A 22,966-nucleotide genomic window follows, 5' to 3' on the forward strand; every position below is an offset into this window, starting at 1 on the left:
GTTTTTCTGCCTTTGTTTATGTTTATTATTTGATGTTATCTCTATGAGAGGAGGAACCTGTCAGTCTTGATCTCAAGCATTTTGCCTGCCCATGGTTTCTGCTCAGTAGATGGACCGAAGGTCTTGTTTAGAGATCCTCAAGTATTTTATGGGTATTTCTTCTCAAAGAATTTCTAAGAACTCTATACCCCTTGCATATTTTTACTTAAGGTCTGAGATCTGTTTTTTGTAAGTTTAAATAGTTGCAGTCTTAATTTCCCAGTTATTATAAATATTGATATTTTAGAACATAATTTTACTTCATACTTTTAAATATACCTATCATTGTTTATTTTTAAAAATCCTTGAGCATAATCACACAGCATTATGGAAATAAATGGAAAATTTTGTAGGGAAAAAATATAAGAACAGGCTCTTATTTTTTATTTATGGAAATTTTATTTTATTTGTTTTTTTATCCATGAACTTGTATTTCCATTCTATTTCTCTCACAGATTTCTATCCTAATATACTTGAAAAGTTTGAAAATTAATCACCAGATCATACTTGTCTGCAACAAAATGCTTATGTGTATTAATATATGTGTATATATATATGTTAATATATATATTAAAGTCCTGTTTCCCCAAGACTCGAATTTTGAAGATTATCCAGTGTTTATAAGGCTCTAACTTTAAAAATTTTTCTCTAAATTATAATTACAACTATTATTGGAATATAACTGATCAAAATAACATAAATATACTACATTATGATCAGTAATGTTATACACTGAAAAGTATGTTTTGTCCTCAATGAGTTTTTAAATGAGAGAGATGGGCTAGTTATTTTTTGGTGAATAATTTTAGGTCCACCTGTCCATGGCAAAGGGGCTTCTCTGGTGGCTCAGTGGTAAAGAATCCACCTGCAATGCAGGAGACCTGGGTTTGCTCCCTAGGGCAGGAAGATCCCCTGGAGAAGGGAATGGCAACCCACTCCAGTATTCTTGCCTGGAGAATCCCAAGGACAGAGGAGCCTGGTGGGCTACAGTCCATGGGGTCGCGAAGAGTAGGACATTACTAAGCGACTAAGCATGCACACATGTCTGGATTAATATTATTTATTGCTGAAATGCAACAAAGTTTAGAAAAAGTGCTATTGCCTCCCCTCTTTTTTTTGCTTTTATAAAGTAAATTCTGAGAAATGTTTTTCACATAAACAGGAGACCTGAATGGAAATTTTGTAACAGCTAAGTAATCCAAGGTCACCCATGTTTGAAAACCTGGGTAATTTGCCACATATCTCATTATGATAAGTTATCACAAATTATTTGTAATAATTTATTATCCAACAAGTTGGATAATGTTGGTTGGAAGCAAATAACAAATCATCTAAATTGCAGAAGGATTTGTTATCTTGTCCTCAGGGGCATTGTCCTTTCTAATTACACACTCTTATCTTTCATCTTTATGCCTTTGTTTGGCATCCAGAATTTTACACCACAGCACAACATACCTTAGTAAGTTTCAAGATGAGTGAGAAGTACTGCCTTGCTTTCGTGCAGTGGGGGAAAGAGAATTGTGAAGGCAGAAACACATTGGAGGCAGGCACTTTCTCAGATATCTTAGTTTTAGGAGACAGAACACACAGAAGCTGAGTTTTAAGCAGATTCTCTTTCTCCTCTATTGAGATCTAACTTCATAAAGATATTTTTATACAGATTATATAAATAGTTTAATATGAGTGTACCCATATGAAGTATCCACTTTGATGGGTTCTGACAAGTATGCTGCTGCTGCTGCTAAGTCGCTTCAGTCATGTCCGACTCTGTGCGACCCCATAGACGGCAGCCCACCAGGCTTCCCTGTCCCTGAGATTCTCCAGGCAAGAACACTGGAGTGGGTTGCCATTTCCTTCTCCAGTGCATGAAAGTGAAAAGTGAAAGTGAAGTCGCTCAGTCGTGTCCAACTCTAGCGACCCCATGGACTGCAGCCTACCAGGCTCCTCCGCCCATGGGATTTTGTAGGCAAACACCTGTGTAATTTCCATTGCATTCAAGGCACAGGAAATTTCCATTCTTTCCTAAAGTTTCCTCATGCTCCTTTGCGTCAATAGTCCCTCACCCAGGAGCTCCTATTCCAGGAAGAATGTATACTAACCTGATTCCAATCAAGCCTTTAGATGGTAAGTTTACAGAAAATACAAAGGACAGAGGAACACATTAAACCACGCTAATGAAGTAACGCAAAAGGAGAAATCCAAGACTGTGGCGTATTCTACAGTATAACTGTCTTGATCTTTTTAACAAGACAGTGCTTTATACACACACACACACACACACGCACATATATGTATGTATATAAATATAAGAGTGAAAGTGTTAGTCGCTCAGTAATGCCTGACTTTTTGCGACCCCATGGACTGTAGCCCACCAGGCTCCTCTATCCATGGGATTTCCCAAGCAAGAATATTGGAGTGGGTTGCCATTCCCTTCTCCAGGGGACCTTCCCAACCCAGGGATTGAACCCCAGGTCTCCTGCATTATAGACAGATTCTTCACTGTCTGAACCACCAGGGAAGCCCTCATTAATCTAAAAGAGTGGGGACTCTTCTAGATTAAAAGACACTTAAGAGCCAGAAATATTAAATGTAGTACATGATCTTTCATTGTGAGAAAGTAAAAATTGGATCGGACTGGGAGAAGAAAACTCAGCCAGGCCATTCCTTAGGCTGGGCTAACAGACAGGATAAAGCTGGCTGCCGAGGTAACAGGAAATGATTTTTCTTCCAAGGACACTTGCAGCTGTGGAGTGACATAGTGACCTCCTGCTCTGAGCGACCGCTACTTTCTCACTAGCTGAGAAACTCTGTTTTCTAAAATTATAGAAAATTCGCAGTTTGAAATTCTGTGAATACCAACGCCGCTGCCTTCCTCTCTCTGGCAACTCAGACAATGAGCTGCCTTGAGTTTCAAGCCAGGTACAGAGCTTCAGGTAAAAATGTCCCGAATACAATGGTCCACAATTATTCAACTGTGTGCCTTCAGAAAGGACCTTGGGTCCACTTGGCTGTCCAGTGGCTGATATTAACCCCTTTATTCCTTGATCTCTTTGAGCTGTTGACTGGAAAAAATACATGCAATCTCAACGTTGAGTGTTACGGTTTATTCAGCAGAAAATTTTCAGATTTAAGCCCAGGAGGCCGGATCTCAAGTTACCCTAGGAGAATTGTTCCTGGGAGGCAGGGGAGGAGCCAGGTTATATAGAGGTTTTGCTACAAAGGGCAGGTAGTCTGAACATCAGAAGATTATTGTAAATTAAAGAAAACTAGATATTCCAAATTAAGGGATTTAGTGCTTATCTATGTATGGGAAGATGCAAGAATCTGGGCTCCCTGAAATCATTCCTTTGATAGGCACTTAACTAATAGGACACTGATAGGGTCAGTATTCAGCTTTTTGCCACCCTGAGTCCCCCCACCCTCCCGCCCCAGGTACACAGCTGGAGGTGGCTGCAGTAGCTGATGGCTTGATGACCACACATTCTTTATTTACTAATAGGACAGTTAACATTCTTTATCACGGTCTATTTTCCACCCAGCAGCCTGAGTGATGCTGATAAAAATCAAGTCACTCCAGCTCCTCCACTCAATTCCTTCCCGTGACCTTCTGCTTCACTCCAAGGATAACCCAAGTCTTCGCTACGAGGCCCTTTGTGAACAGGCCTCATCTCCACTCCAACCCCACTGGTTCTCTGCTGTTCTTTGGCTGTCATGCTTCAGCCCAGACCTTAGATTCACTGCTCCCCCTTTGTACATTTACTTAAATACCACTTCCTTGGCCCATCTTCCCACATTATGCTTCCTCAGTCACGTCCAACTCTTTGTGACCCAATGGACTGTAACCTGCCAGGCTCCTCTGTCCATGGAATTTTCCAGGCAAGAATACTGGAGTGGATTGCCATTCCCTTCTCCAGGGGATCTTCCAACCCAGGGATTGAACACATGTCTCCTGTGTTTCCTGCATTGGCAGGTGGATCCTTTACCACTGCACCACCTTGGAAGCCCCTTCCTGCATCACTCCATCTAAATACTCACTCTCCAGACCCGTACTTTATATTTTTCTTCTTAGCATTTGACTACCCTAAGTCATCTATATTATATTGTCCCACTTGCCTTGTAAATAGGTAGCTCTCCTTCTCTCTCCCACGAGGATTTCAGCTCCATGGTATGGGTGGGGGAGTTTGGTACATTTTGCTCTCCGATGTAGCCCAAACTCCTGGACCAGAGGTCGGTAAAATTTTTCAGGTGAAGAGCCAGGCAGTAAACATTTCAGGCTTTATGACCTTGAGAGCTCTGTTACAACTACCCAGCTCCGAGGTTGTAAGAGCTATAAGAAAACATGTGGGACTGTGTTCCAATAAAACTTTATTTGCACAAACAGGTGGCTGGTGGTAGTTTGTTACCTCCTGCTCAGAACACAGGCTGGCAATAAATATTTGCTGACTGAAATGGGAAGGAAGACGAAGTCATGCTCTTATTGTAGGAGGAGGAAGAACCAATGACAAATTTCAGATTGCATTAGAGCAGGGGTGAGATGAGGGGATGGTGGCTAAGCCTGTCTAAGGGGAGCCCAGGCTACGTGATGCTCCAGAGGCTAAGGGTTCCAGGTAGAGGGATCAGCCAGGGGAAAGATTTGGAGGTGGGATGAGCTTGGTGGGGGGTTCAAGAAACAGAAAGTTCTCAGTGTGGCTGCAGTAGCATAGCGACTGAGGACAAAGGGGTTCAGGATGACACTGGGGGGCTTCCCAGGTGGCTGAGTGGTAAAGAATCCGCCTGCCAATGCAAAAGACACAGGTTCGATCCCTGATCCGGAAAGAGCCCACATCCCACTAAGCCCATGCACCACAACTATTGAGCCTGTGCTCTAGAGCCTGGAGCCATAAGTACTGAGCCCACTCGCCACAACTACTGAAGCCTGTGTACCCTAGATAGTGTGCACTCCGTAACAAGAGAAACCCGTGCACTGCAGCTAGAGAAAATCCTGAGCAGCAACAGAGAGCATGGCCAGAAATAAATTTTAAAAAGAAAAAAGATGACACGGATGGGTAAGGACCAGGTCACAGAGGCCTAGTAGGTCTGTCTGATTATTTTTGGCTGCACTGGGTCTTCATTGCTGCGCATGGGCTTTCTGGCGAGCAGGAGCTATTGTCAAGTTGAGGTGAGCGGCTTCTCACTGTGGTGGCTTCTCTTGTTGCGAAGCACAGACTCCAGAGCCTGGACTCAGGAGGTATGGCACACAGGCTTGGTTGCCCTATGGCATGGGGATTCTTTCTGAACCAGGGATTGAACTGAGTCCCCTGTGCTGGCAAGCTGGTTCTCAACTACTGGAAGAGGCTGAGATTCTCAACCACCAGGGAATTTCAGGATTTTTTTTTTTTAAGTCTTTTGCTCCTTTTTCTCAAATTTTTTTTTTAATCGTAGTAAAATGTACACAACATAAAATGATACATTTTATGACCATTTTAAGTGTACAGTTAGTTCTGTGGCATTAATTATACTCATATGGTTGTCCAACTGTCAAATAGAAACTCAGTGCCCATTAAACATCAAGTCCCCATCACGTCCCTCACCCCTGGCAACCACCATTTCACTTTTTCTCTCTGTGAGACTGACTGCTCTGGGAGCTACATGTAAGTGGACTCATCCAATATTTCTCCTCTTCTGACTGTCCTATTTCACTTAACATAATGTCTTCAGCTGAAGCTGAAGCTCCAACTCTTTGGCCACCTGATGTGAAAAACTAACTCATTGGAAAAGACTCTGATGCTGGGAAAGATTGAAGGCAGGAGGAGAAGGGGAGGACAGAGGATGAGATGATTGGATGGTATTACTGACTTGATGGATGTGAGTTGGGCAAGCTTCGGGAGTTGGTGATGGACGGGGAAGCCTGGCACGCCGCAGTCCGTGGGGTTGCAAAGAGTTGGACACAACTAAGCAACTGAACTGAAGACTTCAAATTTCATCCCTATAGCATGAGTGAAAATTTCTTTCCTTTTTAAGGCTGAATAATATTCCATTGCCTATAGATGATGTTTTCTTTATTCATCTGTTGATGGACACTTGGGGTGCTTCTACGTCTTGACTAATGTGGACAATGCTGCTATGAACATGGGTGTGTGAATATCAAGTTTCTGCTTTCACTTCTTCGGGGTGTCTACCCAGAAATGGAATTGCTGGATCACATCCCATAGACTTTTGTACTAAGCACAATAGGAGGCCAGGGCAACTTTACGCAAGGGTGTTGCTTTCTTGTTTTAGGACCTCCCCCACACCCCGGGTTGGTGTGTTGAGCTCAGATTACAGCAGGGAAGGACAGGGATGGGAGACCAGGGAGAAGGCTGGTACAGCAGTCCAGGTGAGAGATAGCAGGAGCTGGAAGCTTCCAGTATGGCTAGGGAGGCCTCTACGGTGTAAATAACTAGATGATTACAAATAATGAAAAGTCCTGTGAAATAAATGAACAGGAACAGGAGGTTCCGACTCCAGAGAACATAAAAAGGATCTCTCTGGCCTTTCTCATATATGATTCACTGAACTCATGGTCTACCAGGGCAGCTGATACTTGAAACTGAGATCCTGCATTTTCACCATCAATTTATTTTGTTTGCTTTCATTGGGTGGGTTTGGCCCAGGGCCCAGAGCCTCTGGGTCTAAGGGTGTTCATTACTGTTCCAGGGCTGCAGAGAGGAAGGAAGGGGCTTGGAAAGAAGGGGAGGGGAAGACTTTTGAGTTTGTGGCTGAAAAGAAGTGCGGGGAGGGCTTGGCAGTTAAGAGCAGGGCTGGGTCTCCTCTCTGCCACATCCCAGCTGTGGGATCGTGGGCAAGTTACCTCATCCCTCTAACCCCCAGTTTCTGCTCCTGGAAAACAGAAACCTCATTTGTTTGGTCTGTCTTCTGCTTGCTCCTCATGAAGGCAGAGATCCTTGTTCTGTTCACCGAGGTGTCTACAGCACCTACATGGTAGGCCCCAATAAATATTTTTAATTTCTATACTTATTTTCTATGTTAAATTTTCGTATAAGATATAACTTTGTTTGTTTTGGCCACACTGTGTGGCATGCAGGATCTTAGTTCCCTGACCAGGGGCTGAAACCGTGCCTCCTGCAGTGGAAGCACAGAGTCCTAACCATTGAAACACCAAGGAGTTTCCTAAGGCATAACTTATAGAGCAAAGCATAGCTTCCTTAAGTGGCCAGCTCAGTGAAGTTTAAAATGTGTCTTGTGTGTATAGGTGTGTGTGCATGCTAGGTCCCTTCAGTCGTGTCTGACTCTTGCAATCCTATGGACCATAGCCCGCTAGCCATCTCTCTCCATTGGATTCTCCATGCAAGCATACTGAAGTGGGTTGCCATGCCCTCCTCCAGGGGATCTTCCTGATGCAGCAACTGAATCCATGTCTCTGCATTGGCAGGCAGGTTCTTTACCATTAGCGGCACCTGGGAAGCCTCATTAAATTTTCACGTAAGGTCTAACATTTTTTTTTTTTTTTAAGTTGCAGCGTGTGTCATGTGGGATCTTAGTTCCCCGTCCAGGGATTGAAACTGTGCCCTGCAGTGGAAGCACATAGTCTTAACCATTGGACTGTCAGGGAGTCCCCTAAGGTATAAGTTTCATACCTTATAAAGTGTAAAAGTATAGCAAACTTCAGTGTCCATCTCAATGAATTTTAAAATGTGTGTGTGTAGGTATAAACCACCTAATGACCACCAGATCAAGTTAAGGGCATTTTCAGCTCTCCAGCAGGCTCTCTTGTACCCCTTCCTAATCATACTCCCTAACAGTAACCATTATTCTGACGTCAATCAACATCTATTAGTTTTCTCCTGTGCTTGAGCTTTATCTATATGTGATCATGAGAAATACAGTCTTTCGTGCTTGTCTTTGTCTGTTCCTTATTACCTGTTGTGAGATTTGTCCATATTGTTACATGCACTAGTTGTTTGATGCTTTTTTATTTATTTTTTGCTCTCTCATACTCTACATACTCTATTGTGTGAATATACCACAGTTCATTCATCCTTCTGACAAGTTGTTTCTGGTTTGGGGTATCTGAGTAAAGCTGTTCTGAACATTTTTGGTGGCTGTCTTTTGGTGGATGTAAGCACTCCTTTGAGAAATGGAATTGCTGTGTCACTGCATACTTGCATGTTTAGCTTTAGGAAAAACTGCCAAATGGTTTTCCAAAGTGGTTGAACCAATTTACACTTCCACTACAGTTTCAGTCGTGCTGTAACAGCTGTGACAAGATTTAGCCATTTCCTTTTAGTCATTCTGGTGGGTGTGTAATGGTATCTCACTGGGGTTTTACCTGATGCAATTACCTGATGACTAATGACGGAGAGCACCTTTTCATATGTTTGCTCAATAAATACTTGTTGGAAGAATGAATGAATGAAGAATTTGAGTAAAAATGGAAATAAATCTGACCATCTTGGGCCCTGCTTAAAATCCATCAGTGGCTCCCCATCACTCATGGGACCAGGCTGAAATCTCTCCCCTGGCCAACATGGCCCTGCATACTCTGGGACCTCCTGATCCCTCCTGCCAAAGATGAGCCCTTTCTGCTTCTCTCTCCGGATTCCTGTCTTCAGGTTCCTCCAGGGACTTGCTCTGTCCTGCTACATGGTTTTCCACAAGCTGTTTTCTTATCCCAGAACACAGCTCAGACCCCATGAAACCAGACTCATCACTTGTTTCTCAGCTCAAAAGATTCTTCCTCCAGGCAGCCTTCCCTGACTTCCACTGCCAGTAGGCCAGGATCCTTTAAAACCCTCTTACTTCCACTTTCTTCTTAGGTTTTATCACAGCTGTAAATACCCTTTAGGTGATCATTTGATTAACCTGTTCCTCCCATCAAACAAAACAAAACAAAACCACACACTTAAACCCTCACAAGAAACCCCACAAAGAAACCCCCCACAAGAAACCCCAATGCTTTATAAAAGCATTATAAGAGCAGAAACTTTGTCTTGTTTCTAGCAAGACCCAGCATATAGTAAATGCTCAGTAAGTATTTGTTCACTATAAATGTCAGAGCAACAGCCCAAAGAGCATTATTACCTGAAAGTAATTATCCCATAAAAATCCACTCACCCTGAGGGGGACCTAGGCCACTTACTGTCTACACCATCCCTGACAAAGTACTCTTGCCTCACTGGGCTGCAGTCTCCTCAACTGCAAGATGGGGATAATAACAGTACTTACCTCTTGGGGTTCTAGTGAGCATTTCACAAGTTAGTTCAAGTTCATTGCTATCTCAGCCTTCGGAAGCCCCATGATTGTGAATGCTTATTAATTTTTACTGTATCTCTAGGCCTCCCTTTCTTGACTTCAAAGGTGAGGATCAATAGCCTGGTTATTTCCTGAGTGCTATAGAGTGGAGAAAATGCCAAGCTTCTCTGCACAGAGCTGTTTGGGATAGAGTTTGGAGTCTTCAGGCCTTGAGTCAGGCTGGTCATGGCTTCCAATCCAGCTCCTGCTATTTGCCTGCTATGTGTCCTTGGGTCAGTCGCTTCACCTCTCTGAACTTAAGTTTCTCCATCTGTACAGGGCAGATTAGATTGAGTATCCACCTCCTGCAGTTTCCCAGTCAGCTCTTGAGCCAGCAGGCCGGGTTAGCCCGGAGGACCCTGGAGAAGTCACTCAACCTCTCTGCCTTTAGTTCTCTTCCTTCATGAAAAGGGAGTCACAACAGAGTCCAATGAGGACGCAGCTACGGTGTCTGGCACTCTGCGCTCATAGAGGGATCAGTGCATATTATTGCCCCTGGTGGTTTCTATTACTGTTGCTGTCGTCTCGATGTTGTTGTTACAACAGGATTTGAAAACTGGTCTGGGGTCTGGACACAACGGTCGCGCTCGGTCTTTCCCGAGCCTCTGATAGGGGTGTGGTGGGGGTGGGATCGGGCGCCTAGGGAGGGCGGGGGTCCGGTCCTGGTGGCCACAAGGTCTAGCGTGCGAACTCTCCGCGTGGCCCACGCGGGCCGGGCGAGGTGAGCGGGGCGGGGCCGGGCGGGGCGGGGCCGCCGCATCCCCGTGACACGCCGGCCAACCAGGCGGCGTTGCGGCCCCGGCTCCCTCAGTCGCTGCCTCCCGCCCTCGCCGCCGCCGCCACTGCCACCGCCGCCGCCGCCAGCAGCCGGGCCCGTCCGCCCGCCGCTGCCCGCCGTGCCCGCCGTGCCCGAGCCGGCCGCATGGCGCTCCGGGACTTCTGCAGCGTCGATGGCTCCGACCCCTTCTGGGTACGTGCTCGGCGGCCGCTCGGATCGCGTGGGGCCGGCGGACGTGAGCGGCAGCGGCAGGGAGGCCGGCATGCGGGCGGGGAGGCCGGCCGGCGGGGGGAAGCGCCGGGCTCGAGCGGGTTGGGCCCGCGGTCCCGGGGTCCCCTGCCACCCCGAACGCCGCGCTCCCCTCCCCGCAGCCGGCCTGGCGGGGCCCGCTCCCCACCCTGCCCTCAGCCGGCCCCCTTCGGGAGCGCAGCTGATGGGGGGCGGAAAACTTGGGGGATTGGGTTCCAGGGAAGCAGGGCGTTGGGGAGGGGTTGCAAATGCCTGGCTCTGGGGCTTTTTGGGAAAGGTGAGGGGCCAGAGCCTGGGAGAGGGGGCCGAGAAGAGGGGCCCTTTCTTCTCTGGGGTTCCCCCTCCACTTGAAAATAACCTTCCACGGACGGAGACGCCAGAGATGAGGGGTGTCTCCCTGCTTAAGTTCCCCCATCTCCTTTGTGGCTTGGAACCCGCTTTCACAAACACCCGGTTGCCAAAGGGCTGAGGTGGGGAGGGGCTCAGACTGTGGAAAGGGGCTTCCAGTGGCTGACTTGAGGTTTGCCCCCTCCCCAGTTGTTTTGCATACACATTAAGTTCCTGTGGTTACATGTTTTTGACATCTTTTACTTTACTTCTGTTTAATTACTGTGGCTCTGGGTGTGTGTAGGGGGGTCGAGTTTGAGGGGACAGGGGAAGAATTAGGGAAGTTTCAGGAATAGCTAGGAAAGAAGGTGGGGCTGCTCACCCCTGCCCTGACTTGCTTGACCGTGGGGTCAGATTTGGGGGTCAGCTGAGGATACCCAAGGATCCTGGTACCAGTGGATTTTGTGCTGTTCCGCACCTGAGACCTGAGGCTTCTCTGTGTGGGGACCAACCCCAGGTTCCTTCTGAATCTTTGCTGTTGAGCCTGGCCGGGTCTCCGGAGGCCACTCTGGCTTAATCCCCAGTGTCTTGGGCTTTAGTTTCTCTCTAATGCGATTTGCCTCTGTTACAGGAAGCACTTCTGTGTCTTACTCTCTTGATTATTAACAGTAGGCAAACCTGGGCAGGATAGTTTTTCCGCTTTTGTTTAGGAATCGGGAAACACCCCTGGTTCTTTGGAGCCAGTGACTAGCATCTCCAAATACCTTCTTGTTCTGTTTTGTGGTCCTCTCCTTGAAGGTTGCATTTGGAGTGTTGATAAGTCATCTTCGAGGGCCCCATGGGAAGGGTTTATTTGGGGGATGGGGGCGGTAGGTATCACTTGTTAGAACAACCACACACATCTGGCTGTGTCTCACATTTTCAGGCCAAGGGGATTTACTCGGGGGCTGGAAATAGTACAGACGCTTTGCACTCAAGGTCCAGGATTGATTGGGGAGCAGACTTACTTGCAAAGTAGTATTGTACTTAGCAGAGACAGGAAAATCTGAGGAGTCCTTGCTCCCAGTACCCAGTGACAACAACAAGATTATTTCTGCAAGAATCAGATGGGGATCTGGTCTAGTGTTGCTGTGATACTGGAGAATTTCCTTGTTTATTTTGTTCTGAATTACAGAGGGGATAAAATAGGTGACCATGAATTCTTCACCAGGATGTATTGTATTGATGGCAACTGGCGGTTGATGGATGGCATCAGGTTTTCCAACGTCGAATGGGTTTGGGGGTGTCATCTGTTTACTTAGCTGAAGAAGCTTATCTGAGGAAATCCGTTGTGTGTTTTGTTTTTTATTTTTCTCCTGCAAGGACTTTTGCTACAGAAATTGCCAGGTGGTTGGCTTTCCCTTCGGCCAGGCCCTCCATCTCTCTGCCAGTCTTTGGCCTTGCAGACTTTGCTCTGCCCTTCCTCCCTCTGGATTTCTGGACTCACTGGTTGTCCCAGTTTCTCAAGGTGCCCTGGAACCAGGGTTTGAGTGCAGGCAGCGGGGGCGTGAGCATTTCCAGGTAGCCTGAGAAACCAAATGTAATCAAGAGCAGGTGACTTCTGTGTTTCCCAGGGCACCCACTCAAGGCCGGGAGAGACTGACCTGCCAGCCACTAGGTAACTATGTGATCTTGGGCAAGCCACCATGTCTGTCTGTGCTTCAGCTTCCTCATCTGTAAAATAGGGGTGTGGGCCCCCACAGCCTCAACCTGCTACAGTTGTTTTGCAGAGTAAAATGAGTTCATCTGTGCAAGCCACTCAGCCCATGCCCCGCACAGAGGTAAACAATGGTTATTGCTTTCTTTCCAGAGATGAAGTTGTGTGTTTCAGGTTGCTGGTCCTTCCTTTGGACCCACTTTTTCTTAAGCTGGGGCATGGGATTGGGCCATCCACCCGGTCATGCCTGGCTCCTCCCTTGACCAAGGTCATGTGTTTAGAAATCAACGCGACTGGCCCACCTGAGACTCTAATCAGAGTTTTGTTCCTGAGTCTGCCTGCCTCTGAGCCCCAGGAGAGGGCCAGAAAAACCACACGATGTGGAAATAACCCGTGGTGAGGGTTCGGCTGACTTACCACCTTCACCCAGGCAAATGCTCTGGGATGAAAAAAGAGGAACTTGGTTATCTAAATGGAAAATAGGGGCCAAGTTCACCAGCCCTGGGTTTGCTTTTATTTATTTATTTTTTTTTTGAGGGTGCTTGGTGTGGAGTAGGTGGGAAGGGCTGTTTTGTGGCTGATGTTTGAATGATGGTTGGGCAAATGGGCCTGGGCCTCCCCTTGCAAGCTAATTTTTTTAACCAAAAAATTGTTTATTAATTTATTGCAAGTCCAGTGTAGAAAAATCAGAAAATGTCAAAAAGTAAGTGACAAGTCAGTAAGCAGTGGTGTATGGCGGCTCTGAGCAGTGCTTGGATCCCTAGAGTTCAAATCCTGGCTCCACTCCCTGGGCAAATCACTCCCCGCCACTCCATGTCTCAGTTTCCACACCTGAATAATGGGGATGTTAACACAGTACCAAGCGAATCCTCAGCAGGTACTTAGGATGTTGTTGCTTGGTATACAGTTGGTATGGTGTTTGGTGGTTTAATCTCTTTAAGTCGTGTCCCATTCTTGCGACCCCATGGTCTATAGCCACCCAGCCTCCCCTTTCCATGGGATTCTCCAGGGAAGAATACTGGAGTGGGTTGCCATTTCCTTCTCCAGGGGATCTTCTGAACCCAGAGATTGAACCTGCGTCTCCTGCATTGCAGTCGTGTTGTCTACCACTGAGCCACCAGGGAAGCCCTGGTATACAGGTGGCCCTCGGTAAATTTAAGTGATGCACTAGCTGGAATTCTCTAGTTAATTTTTGCTACTGTACTTGCTGCTTCAGGGATCGGTGGCTCTGTGTTATGGTTCATGGCGTCCTGCCGATCATTTTGTCCTGGTGTTGTTATTTGCCTCGGAGATGCCCTGAACCTTCTTCCACCTCAGTAACCCCCTGAATATTCAGTTTGGCTGCCAAAAGGTGGGAGAAAAGGAGTGTTTTATTTTTTCAATTTTTTGGCCACACTGCACAATATGTAGGATCTTCGTTTCCCTGACCAGGGATTGAACCCACACCCCTGGTGTTGGAAGCTTGGAGTCTTAACCGTTGGATCACCAAGGAAGTCCCCAAAAGAAGTATTTTAGAAGCCATTTGAAATTCTTCTTGGGGTAAGGTCTGACCTTGGCGTCAGTCTAATTTCTGGCATAATTAACTCCCTGTGGCCTCACTATAATGTAGAAAGAGCCATTTTTTTCCTCCATCCTTTAAGCTTCCTGTGGGTTTTTAGATGCATCACTGTGCTTTCCTCCACCTTTCTCTCCTCCTTTATGTCTGCCCCTCCTGGTCTCCTCTTCCCATGTGGACTAGAGCCATGGGGCCCCTGGAACTGGTGGGGTCGTCCCCTCTGTCCACCCCACCTGAGGCCCAGAACGGCAGCATGACAAGGTAAATGGCTTTGGGAGGAGAAGAGGGCACTCTCTGAAACGACAGGGCAGGGTGAAGCTAGTCTCCTTCTCCCGGCTGGACAGGCTCTGTTTGGGGTAGCCTTACCTTTGGAACGTGGTGGTGGATGAAAAATCTCTCTTTCCATTCACATTCTCAACTTTTTGGAGCCGACATCTCCACCTGGGTGTCGCTGGTTTACCTCGTCCCACGCGGAACTTGGGCTTCCCTGGAGGCTCACAGTAAAGAATCCGCCTGCAATGCAGGAGACCTGGGTTCAATCCCTGGGTCAGGACGATCCCCTGGAGAAAGGATTGGCTACCCACTCCAGTATCCGTGCCTGGGAAATCTCAGGGACAGAGGAGCCTGGCGGGCTACAGTCGATGGGATCACGAAGAATCAGACATGACTTAGCAACTAAGTCACCGCCACCACGATGAACTTAGAGGTCTCCCTCCCATTCCCCCTATGCCCCCCTATGGGGAGGACCGCCCCAGTCCTCCCCATCTCAGTGGACCAGGGCAGCTCTGCCCCAGAAATTCAGGCCGAAACCCTGCATCAGCCGTGACTCCCCTCCTTGCCTCCCATTCCACATCTCATCAGCAAATCAGCAAATCCTGTTGCCTGTTCCTTCAGAATGTTTCCAAATCTGCCTGCTTCTCACTACCTCCTTGCCTTCCTCTCTGGCCAGAGCCATCACAGCCTCAATCCTGCAGCTGGCTGTTCGCACCTCAGTGCTTTTCTTGCTGCCCTCCTTGACCCTGCAGTCTGGTCTCAGCCCTGTGGCCAGAGGAATCCTGTTAAAGACACAGCTCAGACCCTCTCCCTATACCTAGACCTTCTGCCCTATACCCTGCAGCGACTCCTTGCATCCCTCAGGGAAAAAGCCAGAGGCCTCAGAGAAACTTACAAGGCCTAAGAGCATCTGATCCCTCACCTCTCTGATCAAACTGCCTGCTACATCTGTCTCCCTTTGCTCCAGAACCGGCTGCCTCGGGGCCTTTGCACTTGCTGTTTCCCCTGCCCAGAATGCTTGTGCAGTTTCAGATCCTTGTCCCAGTGTCAGCCCAAGCAACCTTTCCTGGACTCCCTGCTGCTTTGTTGTGGCTCCCTCCAACCCTGCAACCCAGCACTTACTGCCAAAATAAGTCTTACTTATTTTGTTTACTGTCTGTAAACTCCCGCCAAAAGTTCAGCTTCACGGAGGGAAGGAGGGGTTTTTGCCTGTGCTTGTTCTTATGGCTGTAATCCCAGCCTCAGTGCCTGGAACATAGTAGATTCTCAGTAAATAATGAATGACAGGAGGCTTTGGAGTGACTTTTGAGCTGGCTTGAAGCCTCTTCCCAGAGTCTTCTAAGGATGAAATAGACCCTCACCTGTTTGGAATGGGAACCCAGGTGGACTGAGCCTTCCAGGTTCCACATCTGCCTGCTTATGTTTTGTCTTGCAAAGTTGAAAACTGAGTCTGGCCTCTCTTTTTCCAGGACTCAGTACGTTGCACATACAGTAGGTGCAATTAACGTTTGAATTTGAGTATCTTGAGGCACAAGTTCCATTGGGAGATTAGATCTAGCTTGCTAGTGTTCTGCTCTGGCTTTATTTTAACGTGGAATTACTGTGATTGCTGATATTTACTGATGAGAAGAATTCACAGAACGATCTGCATTTCTGACTTTTGGAAAATCAGGAGATCTGACTGCATGAGGGCCTTCGCTTGTACGTCGTGGGTGGTCGGCTGGGGCTGCCCCCTCCGACAGAGCAGCCTGCCAGAACAGGCTGGCCCCGGGTTGGCACAATCCCTTCCCCTCCTTATTGCTACTTTACTTCTAAGGCCCGGCATCCATTGCCTTTTTCCCTTTGTGCTTTCTCCCTTGGTCTGCTTCCTTCATCAGTGGAGTCCACCTGGATCTGTAGGTGTTAGAGTCAGTGTCTCCCTCCAGGTTTTCATGGTGGGATAAGGCCTAGATTTCATCAGATCTTAATGGTCAGTAACATGCTAGCCCATAAAAACTTGCCTGGACCTTTTACAGAAAGAAAGAAATGGCTAGTAAAATGCTTTTGAACTGTGATGCTGGAGAAGACTCTTGAGAGTCCCTTGGACTGCAAGGAGAGCCAACCAGTCAATCCTAAAGGAAATCAACTCTGAATATTCACTGACAGGACTGATGCTGAAACTGAAGCTCCAGTACTTTGGCCACCGGATGTGAAGAGCCGACTCATTGTTAAAGACCCTGATGCTGGGAAAGACTGAAGGCAAGAGAAGGGAAAGACAGGATGAGATGGTTAGATGGCATCGTTGACTCAATGGACATGAGTTAGGGCAAACTCCAGGAGATAGTGAAGGACAGTGAAGTCTGGTGTGCTGCAGTCCATGCGGTCACAAAGAGTTGGACACGACTGAGTGACTGAACAAAATGTTTTGGGATAATGACAAGGACTTGAACTTCCTGAGGCCAGTGTTTCCCCCAGCCTTGCCTGGTAATGGGACAGACAGGTCTTTTGTGGTGAAGGCATGGGACTCGACTTATCTTGACAAGGCTGGGCCGTGAGGAAGCCCCCGTAGGGGAGGGCTGGTAGGTGTAGAGCAGTTTCTCAGCCTGGACATGCTGGACCTTTGGGGCCAGGTAATTCCCTGTTGTGGGGCCGCCCTGGGCCTTGTAGGCTGTTCAGCTGCAGCCCTGGTCTCTCCCCACGAGATGCCGGTAGCACCTTCTCCCTGTTGTGACAACAAAAGTGTCTCCAGATGTTGTCACCTGTCCCCTGGGTGGGGAAGTCCCACAGCCATTGATGTGGAGGAACCCAGAGAAGAAATCTGGGGCAAGACTTTTGCCTCAACACGCAGCCCCCTGAGTTTTTAAGCTGTTGAACACCTCACGTAATTGGCTTATTGAGGTTGCCGTGGAGAAGCTTAATGAGATGCGAAGAGGGTTAAACTCCAATTAGCCAGAGAAGGAGATTGCAGCTGTTTTCATGCTGTTTGCCTGCCTCTTTCCATCTGGGGCTGCTTTTCCCTAATCCATTCTGGCTGGGGAGGTGGGTGGGAAAGGGTGGGGTGGTGTGAAGGTTTGGCCCCAGAGTGAAGTGCTTGTCTAGAGAGATCAGCTGCTCCTGCATCTTAAACTGCTCCAGGAGAGGTGGACAGTTACAAAGTGGAGATTCTACTTAAGTGTCCCCTTGGTTTAATTGTGGGATTTTATCTCCCGGGGGAGATTGCAGGTCCTGGAAAATGGGTCTAGATGCCCAGGGAGGGTGGCGTCCGGCCCTCAGGCAGTAATTGAGGTTTTACGAGGCTTCTCCCTTCCCTCTCAGTGAATTGTCTCCGTGAGAACCTTCCTTCATGTTTTCTTGGCTACCTGTTTGGAGTGCCTTCCTCCCTGGAGAGTTGTTATCAGGAGCCTGTGTTTCCCTGGTGCAGAGTACTTGAGTGTGATCTTTACAACTGGATTCGTTCTCCTGTTCTTCCCACAACCATTTCTCACTCATTCATTTATTCAGTCTTTTATTATTAGTTGAGCATCTGCGGCACACTGCCACTGTTCTAGACACTGGAGATACAGCCACGAACAAGGCAGACGAGACCCATGTTCTCATGGAGCTGATGCTGGGGATGACCAAACTGATTTTGGATAGCGGCGAATGCCACAAAGACATGAACTGGGACGAACTGGGGTGTGAGCTGCGATGGGGGTATGTCCAGGGAAGGCCTTTCAAAGGAGATGACTCTTGACCTTTGACCCATGGCAAAGCTGGCCGTGCGAGGGCTGGGGGAATGGAATCTCAGATAGAGGGGAGAGCACGTGCAAAGGCCCTGAGGTGCATGGAGTGATCAAAGGAACTGTGGAGCCCATATAAGGAAAATCTGGCCTGGAGCCTGCTACCAAAATGCCTTCAGCACTAATAAAATGACTTGTGGTACTAAGAAGGGCCTGGAAACTCCAAGGAGGAAGCTTGCTGCAGCTTGGCAGGGAGATGGAACATTATTACTTGCTCCCCGATATCATGGTCTTCTGATTTATTTAGGTTTGAATGGGTCTCAGGTTTTAAAAATTAAGTTTATGTGTTTATGTGTTTTTATCTGTTTCAGAACATTGGCCACACTGTTCAGGGTCAGATCATGTTGGAAATCCCCACTGCCCTTGATTCCCCTCAAAGGCTTTTTAGGACCCATTAACATGATGAGGTGCTTTTCTTACATGATTAAGATGACTTTCTAAAGGGTTGCTAAAAAAAAGTCTTCTTTTTAAAATAGATGTTGAATTGACCTGGAAGTTCTTGCACAGTAACTCTTTTGATTATGCTATTGCTTTCAAAGAATTGTCTTTTAGAAGTTACAACTTTAGAGACTTCCCTCTTGGTCCTGTGGCTAAGACTCTGTGCTCCCAATGCAGGGGGCCCAGGTTTGATCCCTGGTCAGGAAACTAGATCCCAGATGCCGCAACTAAAAGATCCTGCCTGCCTCCATGCAGACACACTGCAGCCAAATAAATAAAATATTAAATAAATAAATAAATAAAAAGTTGCAACTTTAAAAAAAGTTTATGGTATAGCCACTATGGAGAACAGTGTGGAGATTCCTTAAAAAACTGGAAATAGAACTGCCATATGACTCAGTAATCCCACTGCTGGGCATACACACCAAGGAAACCAGAATTGAAAGAGACACGTGTACCCCAATGTTCATTGCAGCACTGTTTACAATAGCTAGGACATGGAAGCAACCTAAATGTCCATTGGCAGATGAATTGATAAGGAAGTTGTGGTACATATACACAACGGAATATTACTCAATTATAAGAAAGAACACGTTTGAGTCAGTTCTAATGAGGTAAATGAAACTGGAGCCTGTTATACAGAGTGAAGTAAGTCAGAAAGAGAAACACCAATACGGTATGCTATGCTATGCTATGCTAAGTCACTTCAGTCGTGTCCGACTCTGTGCGACCCCATAGACGGCAGCCCACCAGGCTTCCCCATCCCTGGGATTCTCCAGGCAAGAACACTGGAGTGGGTTGCCATTTCCTTCTCCAATGCATGAAAGTGAAAAGTGAAAGGGAAGTCGCTCAGTTGTGTCCGACTCTTAGCAACCCCATGGACCGCAGTCTACCAGGCTCCTCCGTCCATGGGATTTTCCAGGCAAGAGTACTGGAGTGGGGTGCCATTGCCTTCTCTCCCAATACGGTAAGTTAACCCATATATATGAAATTTAGAAAGACGGTAACAATGATCCTATATGCAAGGCAGCAAAAGAGACACAGATGTAAAGAACAGTCTTTTGGACTCAGAAGGCAAGGGTGGGATGATATGAGAGAATAACATTGAAATATGTATATTACCGTATGTAAAACAGGTGACTAGTGCAAGTTCGATGCATGAAGCAGGGCATTCAAAGCTGGTGCTCTGGGACAACCCAGAGGATGGGATGGGGAGGGAGGTGGGAGGGGGGTTCAGGATGGGGGGACACGTGCACCTGCAGCTGATTCATGTTGATATGTGGCAAAACCCACCACCACACTGTAAAGTAATTATCCTCCGATTAAAATAAAATTTTTAAAAAAGTTTAAAAATACTAGAATAAAGCTGTATTCTGGAAGAATATGAAGGCAAAGTGAAAGTTTCAGTACTTCCCCTCCCTGCGCTCTGTTCCCAGATGTCACCATTGATGGTAGTTTCTTGCGTGTCCTTCTAGAAAATTTCAAGCATATGCAAATATGTAGGAAGTGTGAGTGGGCGGGGAGAGATTGAATATCTTTTTTCCCTCCCCAAATAGTTTCATATTCTAAATAACATTCTGTATCTTGCTCCTTTCGCTTAGAAACCCGTGTTGATTTTTCTGTCCGAGGTAGGTCCAGGGAAATTGAAAGAAAAAGAAATAACACTTTATCAGCCAGACTCTCCTGTTACATGACTGTGCCGTGTATTCACCCAGTCCTCCCTGGGTTGCTTTCAGGGTCTTTGGTTCCAGTTTTCTGCACCATGAACAGTGCTGCCTCAAACATGCTGGGTGCTCATCTCGGTACTTTCTGTGGAGAGGTGTAAATGACTCAGCAGAGTCAGTTTCCCCTGAGAAATTGCTTGGTGGGGGATCTGTGCATTTTGAAATGTGACAGTTCTTTTTTTTTTTTCTCTTTGCTTTTCTTGGAGTCTCCTTTATTTATTTTTTTAAATTTATTTATTTTAATTAGAGGCTAATTACTTTACAATATTGTAGTAGTTTTGCCATACATTGACATGAATCAGCCACGGGTGTACGTGTGTTCCCCATCCTGAACCTCCCTCTCCATCCCATCCCTCAGGGTCATCCCAGTGCACCAGCCCTGAGCTCCCTGTCTCATGCATCGAACCTGGACTGGCGATCTGTTTCACATGTGATAATATACATGTGTTTCCCCGGTGGCTCAGAAGTTAAAGTGTCTGCCTGCAATGTGGGAGACCGAGGTTCAATCCCTGGGTTGGCAAGAGCCCCTGGAGGAGGGCATGGCAACCCACTCCAGTATTCTTGCCTGGAGAATCCCATGGACAGAGAAGTGGGCTACAGTCCACGAGGTCACAAAGAGTCGGGAATGTGATAGTTCTGATTCTCAAGTGACAGCTGTGGTTTAAACTCTCACTAATGGATTTACTGGGGTTCCCAGGTGGCGCAGTTGGAAAGAATCGGCCTGCCAACGCAGGAGGTGCAAGAGACGTGGGTTCGATCCCTGGGTCGTGAAGATCTCTTGGAGGAGGAAATTGCAACCCCCTCCGGTATTCTTTCCTGGAAAATTCCATGGACAGAGGAGCCTGGCAAGCTGCAGTCCATGGGGTCCCAGAGAGTCAGACACAGCTGAGTGCACGCACACAGTGGACTCACCAGCATTTATTAAGTACCTGTTGTGCTCGTGGCATTTGAGAGCATTGATCAGGCTGGGAATTGACCAGACTCATGTTGCTTCCTTGTGTGTGAGAGGATTTTGCCCAGCAGTTAAACCATCCTTCCAGTGGGTTTGGTCCAGAGAGTGATTGGTTTATGTTCTAATTTTAAAAAGATATGTTTAAATTTTAAACATCTTTTGACTTCTTTGTTTAAAAAGTACTTTTACATTAACAGTTCAACAACATGTAAAAGTTTTACTCATAATTTTCTCGTGCTAAAATGATAAAAGTTATTTTATCATGACTTATTTTTTACATGTAAACTTTCTAGTTTAATTGTAGAGTGTTCTGGTTCACAAAGTGATACTCCTTGTGAGAAAACAGCATAGAGGTATTTAAATAAAGCGTTAATTCTTTCTAACCAATAACCATTCTTCCTGTCCTTTCTCTGTAATCATGGAAATGTTTATAAACATAAATAATATGCTTAAAAATAAAGTGGGTTATATTATTATCATCACTCTACTTTTTCTTTTGCTTAACATGATACATGGCAGTACACATAATCTCACTAGTAATTCTTAAACTATTGTGTAATATTCCAAGTTATAGATTTGTTATTGATTCAGCCATTTCCCAGTTAATAACATCGCTTGCATTGTTTCCCATTTTTTGGCTTCTGTAAACAATGCTCCAGTAAACATCCTTGTCCATGGGTTAAAATTCTGTACATTTTAGTTTTTAATGAGTATTGGGGTTCCCAGGTGGTGCAGTGGTAAAGAATCTACCTGCCAATACAGGAGACACAAGAGACGCAGATTCAGTCCATGGGTTGGAAGATCCCCCGGAGCAGGTAATGGCAACTCACTCCAGTGTTCTTGCCTGGGAAATCCCATGGACAGAGGAGCCTGGTGGGCCACAGTCCACGGGGTCGCAGAGAGTTGGACATGACCGAGCACATGAATATGCAGTGGGCATTGGCCGGTTATTTTCCAGAAAGGTTGTAGCAAGTCCATTCCTAGCAACAGGGACTGGGAATTCCCATTTCTTGGCATCCTTCCAGCCCTGTACCTGGCTGACTTCTGTTAATTTGATGGACAAAAAAGATATCTTATTTTCACCGGTATTTCCCTTAGAAGTTAGAAGTTGAGCATCCTACGACATACTCCTTGGTGATTCACGTGTTCTGTTGTGTGCATGTAAGTGTCCTTTTTGTGCATTTTTACTCTGGTGTGCTCTTTCCTGTTAATTTGTGGGCACACTCAGTATATTGGGACTCTTGCTTCTTTTGTCCATATTTTTCCATCGGCCGTTGTTTGTTGGTGCGTTAACATCCGGATCTTGTCCAGATTGTTATGTGGTCTTTTCTCTCCTGCATTTTCATTTATTCTTGTGAGAATTTTCCCATGTTCCTGCACAACTTTTGTAATTATGCCTTTAAATGTCCAAGCGGCAGTTTCTGGTATTGTGGACTGTAATTTACATAATTATTGCCTGTGGTTTGACATTTAGGTTGCTGTTTCCCCCTTCTTTTTTTGTTTTTTTTCTTTCAAAGAGAACATTGTAATGAATATCATATGGTAGTGCCTGTTGACTCCTTTAGAACATACTGTTTGGAGTGGAGAGAATATTTAAAATCATTGAAAATGTTTTATTTCCTGTCTACAACAAGCCCAGCTTGTTTTTAAGAAAGTGGTAGCTCAGTTCTAGCGGGGTCTCTCTGAAGGTGCTCATCATTATGGTTGTTGCTTTCATGATTATTTAGAGCAGATGATACATGTACATTAGTCGTAGCGCCTTCCCCAGTCCCTCTAATCAGCCTTGTCTGGCTGGAGACCGGAAGCCCAGGGGAAAGGTGAAACTCCAGGGTGCTGGGGAAGGTGACCCGGTAGTAATTTAGATTATCCAGGAGCTCTTTGATAAGGGTTCTTCCTCAGAAGCAATT

General features: G+C 46.5%; 1 protein-coding gene across 4 annotated transcripts in view; it reads left to right on the forward strand.

Annotated features, from left to right (window-relative positions):
* The first annotated feature begins 10,024 nt into the window (after positions 1 to 10,024).
* Positions 10,025 to 22,966, forward strand: part of ABCC1 (ATP binding cassette subfamily C member 1 (ABCC1 blood group)) — a 152,424-nt gene continuing 139,482 nt past the window's right edge. For 3 of the 4 annotated variants that reach the window (XM_061401214.1, XM_061401213.1, XM_061401215.1), the window contains exon 1: positions 10,118 to 10,279. In XM_061401214.1, coding sequence (XP_061257198.1) covers positions 10,232 to 10,279 — 48 coding nt within the window. In that variant the 5' untranslated portion in view covers positions 10,118 to 10,231. Of the gene's footprint in view, positions 10,280 to 22,966 lie in introns of all 4 variants that reach the window. The other variant, XM_061401216.1, reaches the window with a different exon arrangement.

Source organism: Bos javanicus, chromosome 25, assembly GCF_032452875.1.
Source record: "Bos javanicus breed banteng chromosome 25, ARS-OSU_banteng_1.0, whole genome shotgun sequence".
Lineage (NCBI taxonomy): Eukaryota > Metazoa > Chordata > Mammalia > Artiodactyla > Bovidae > Bos > Bos javanicus.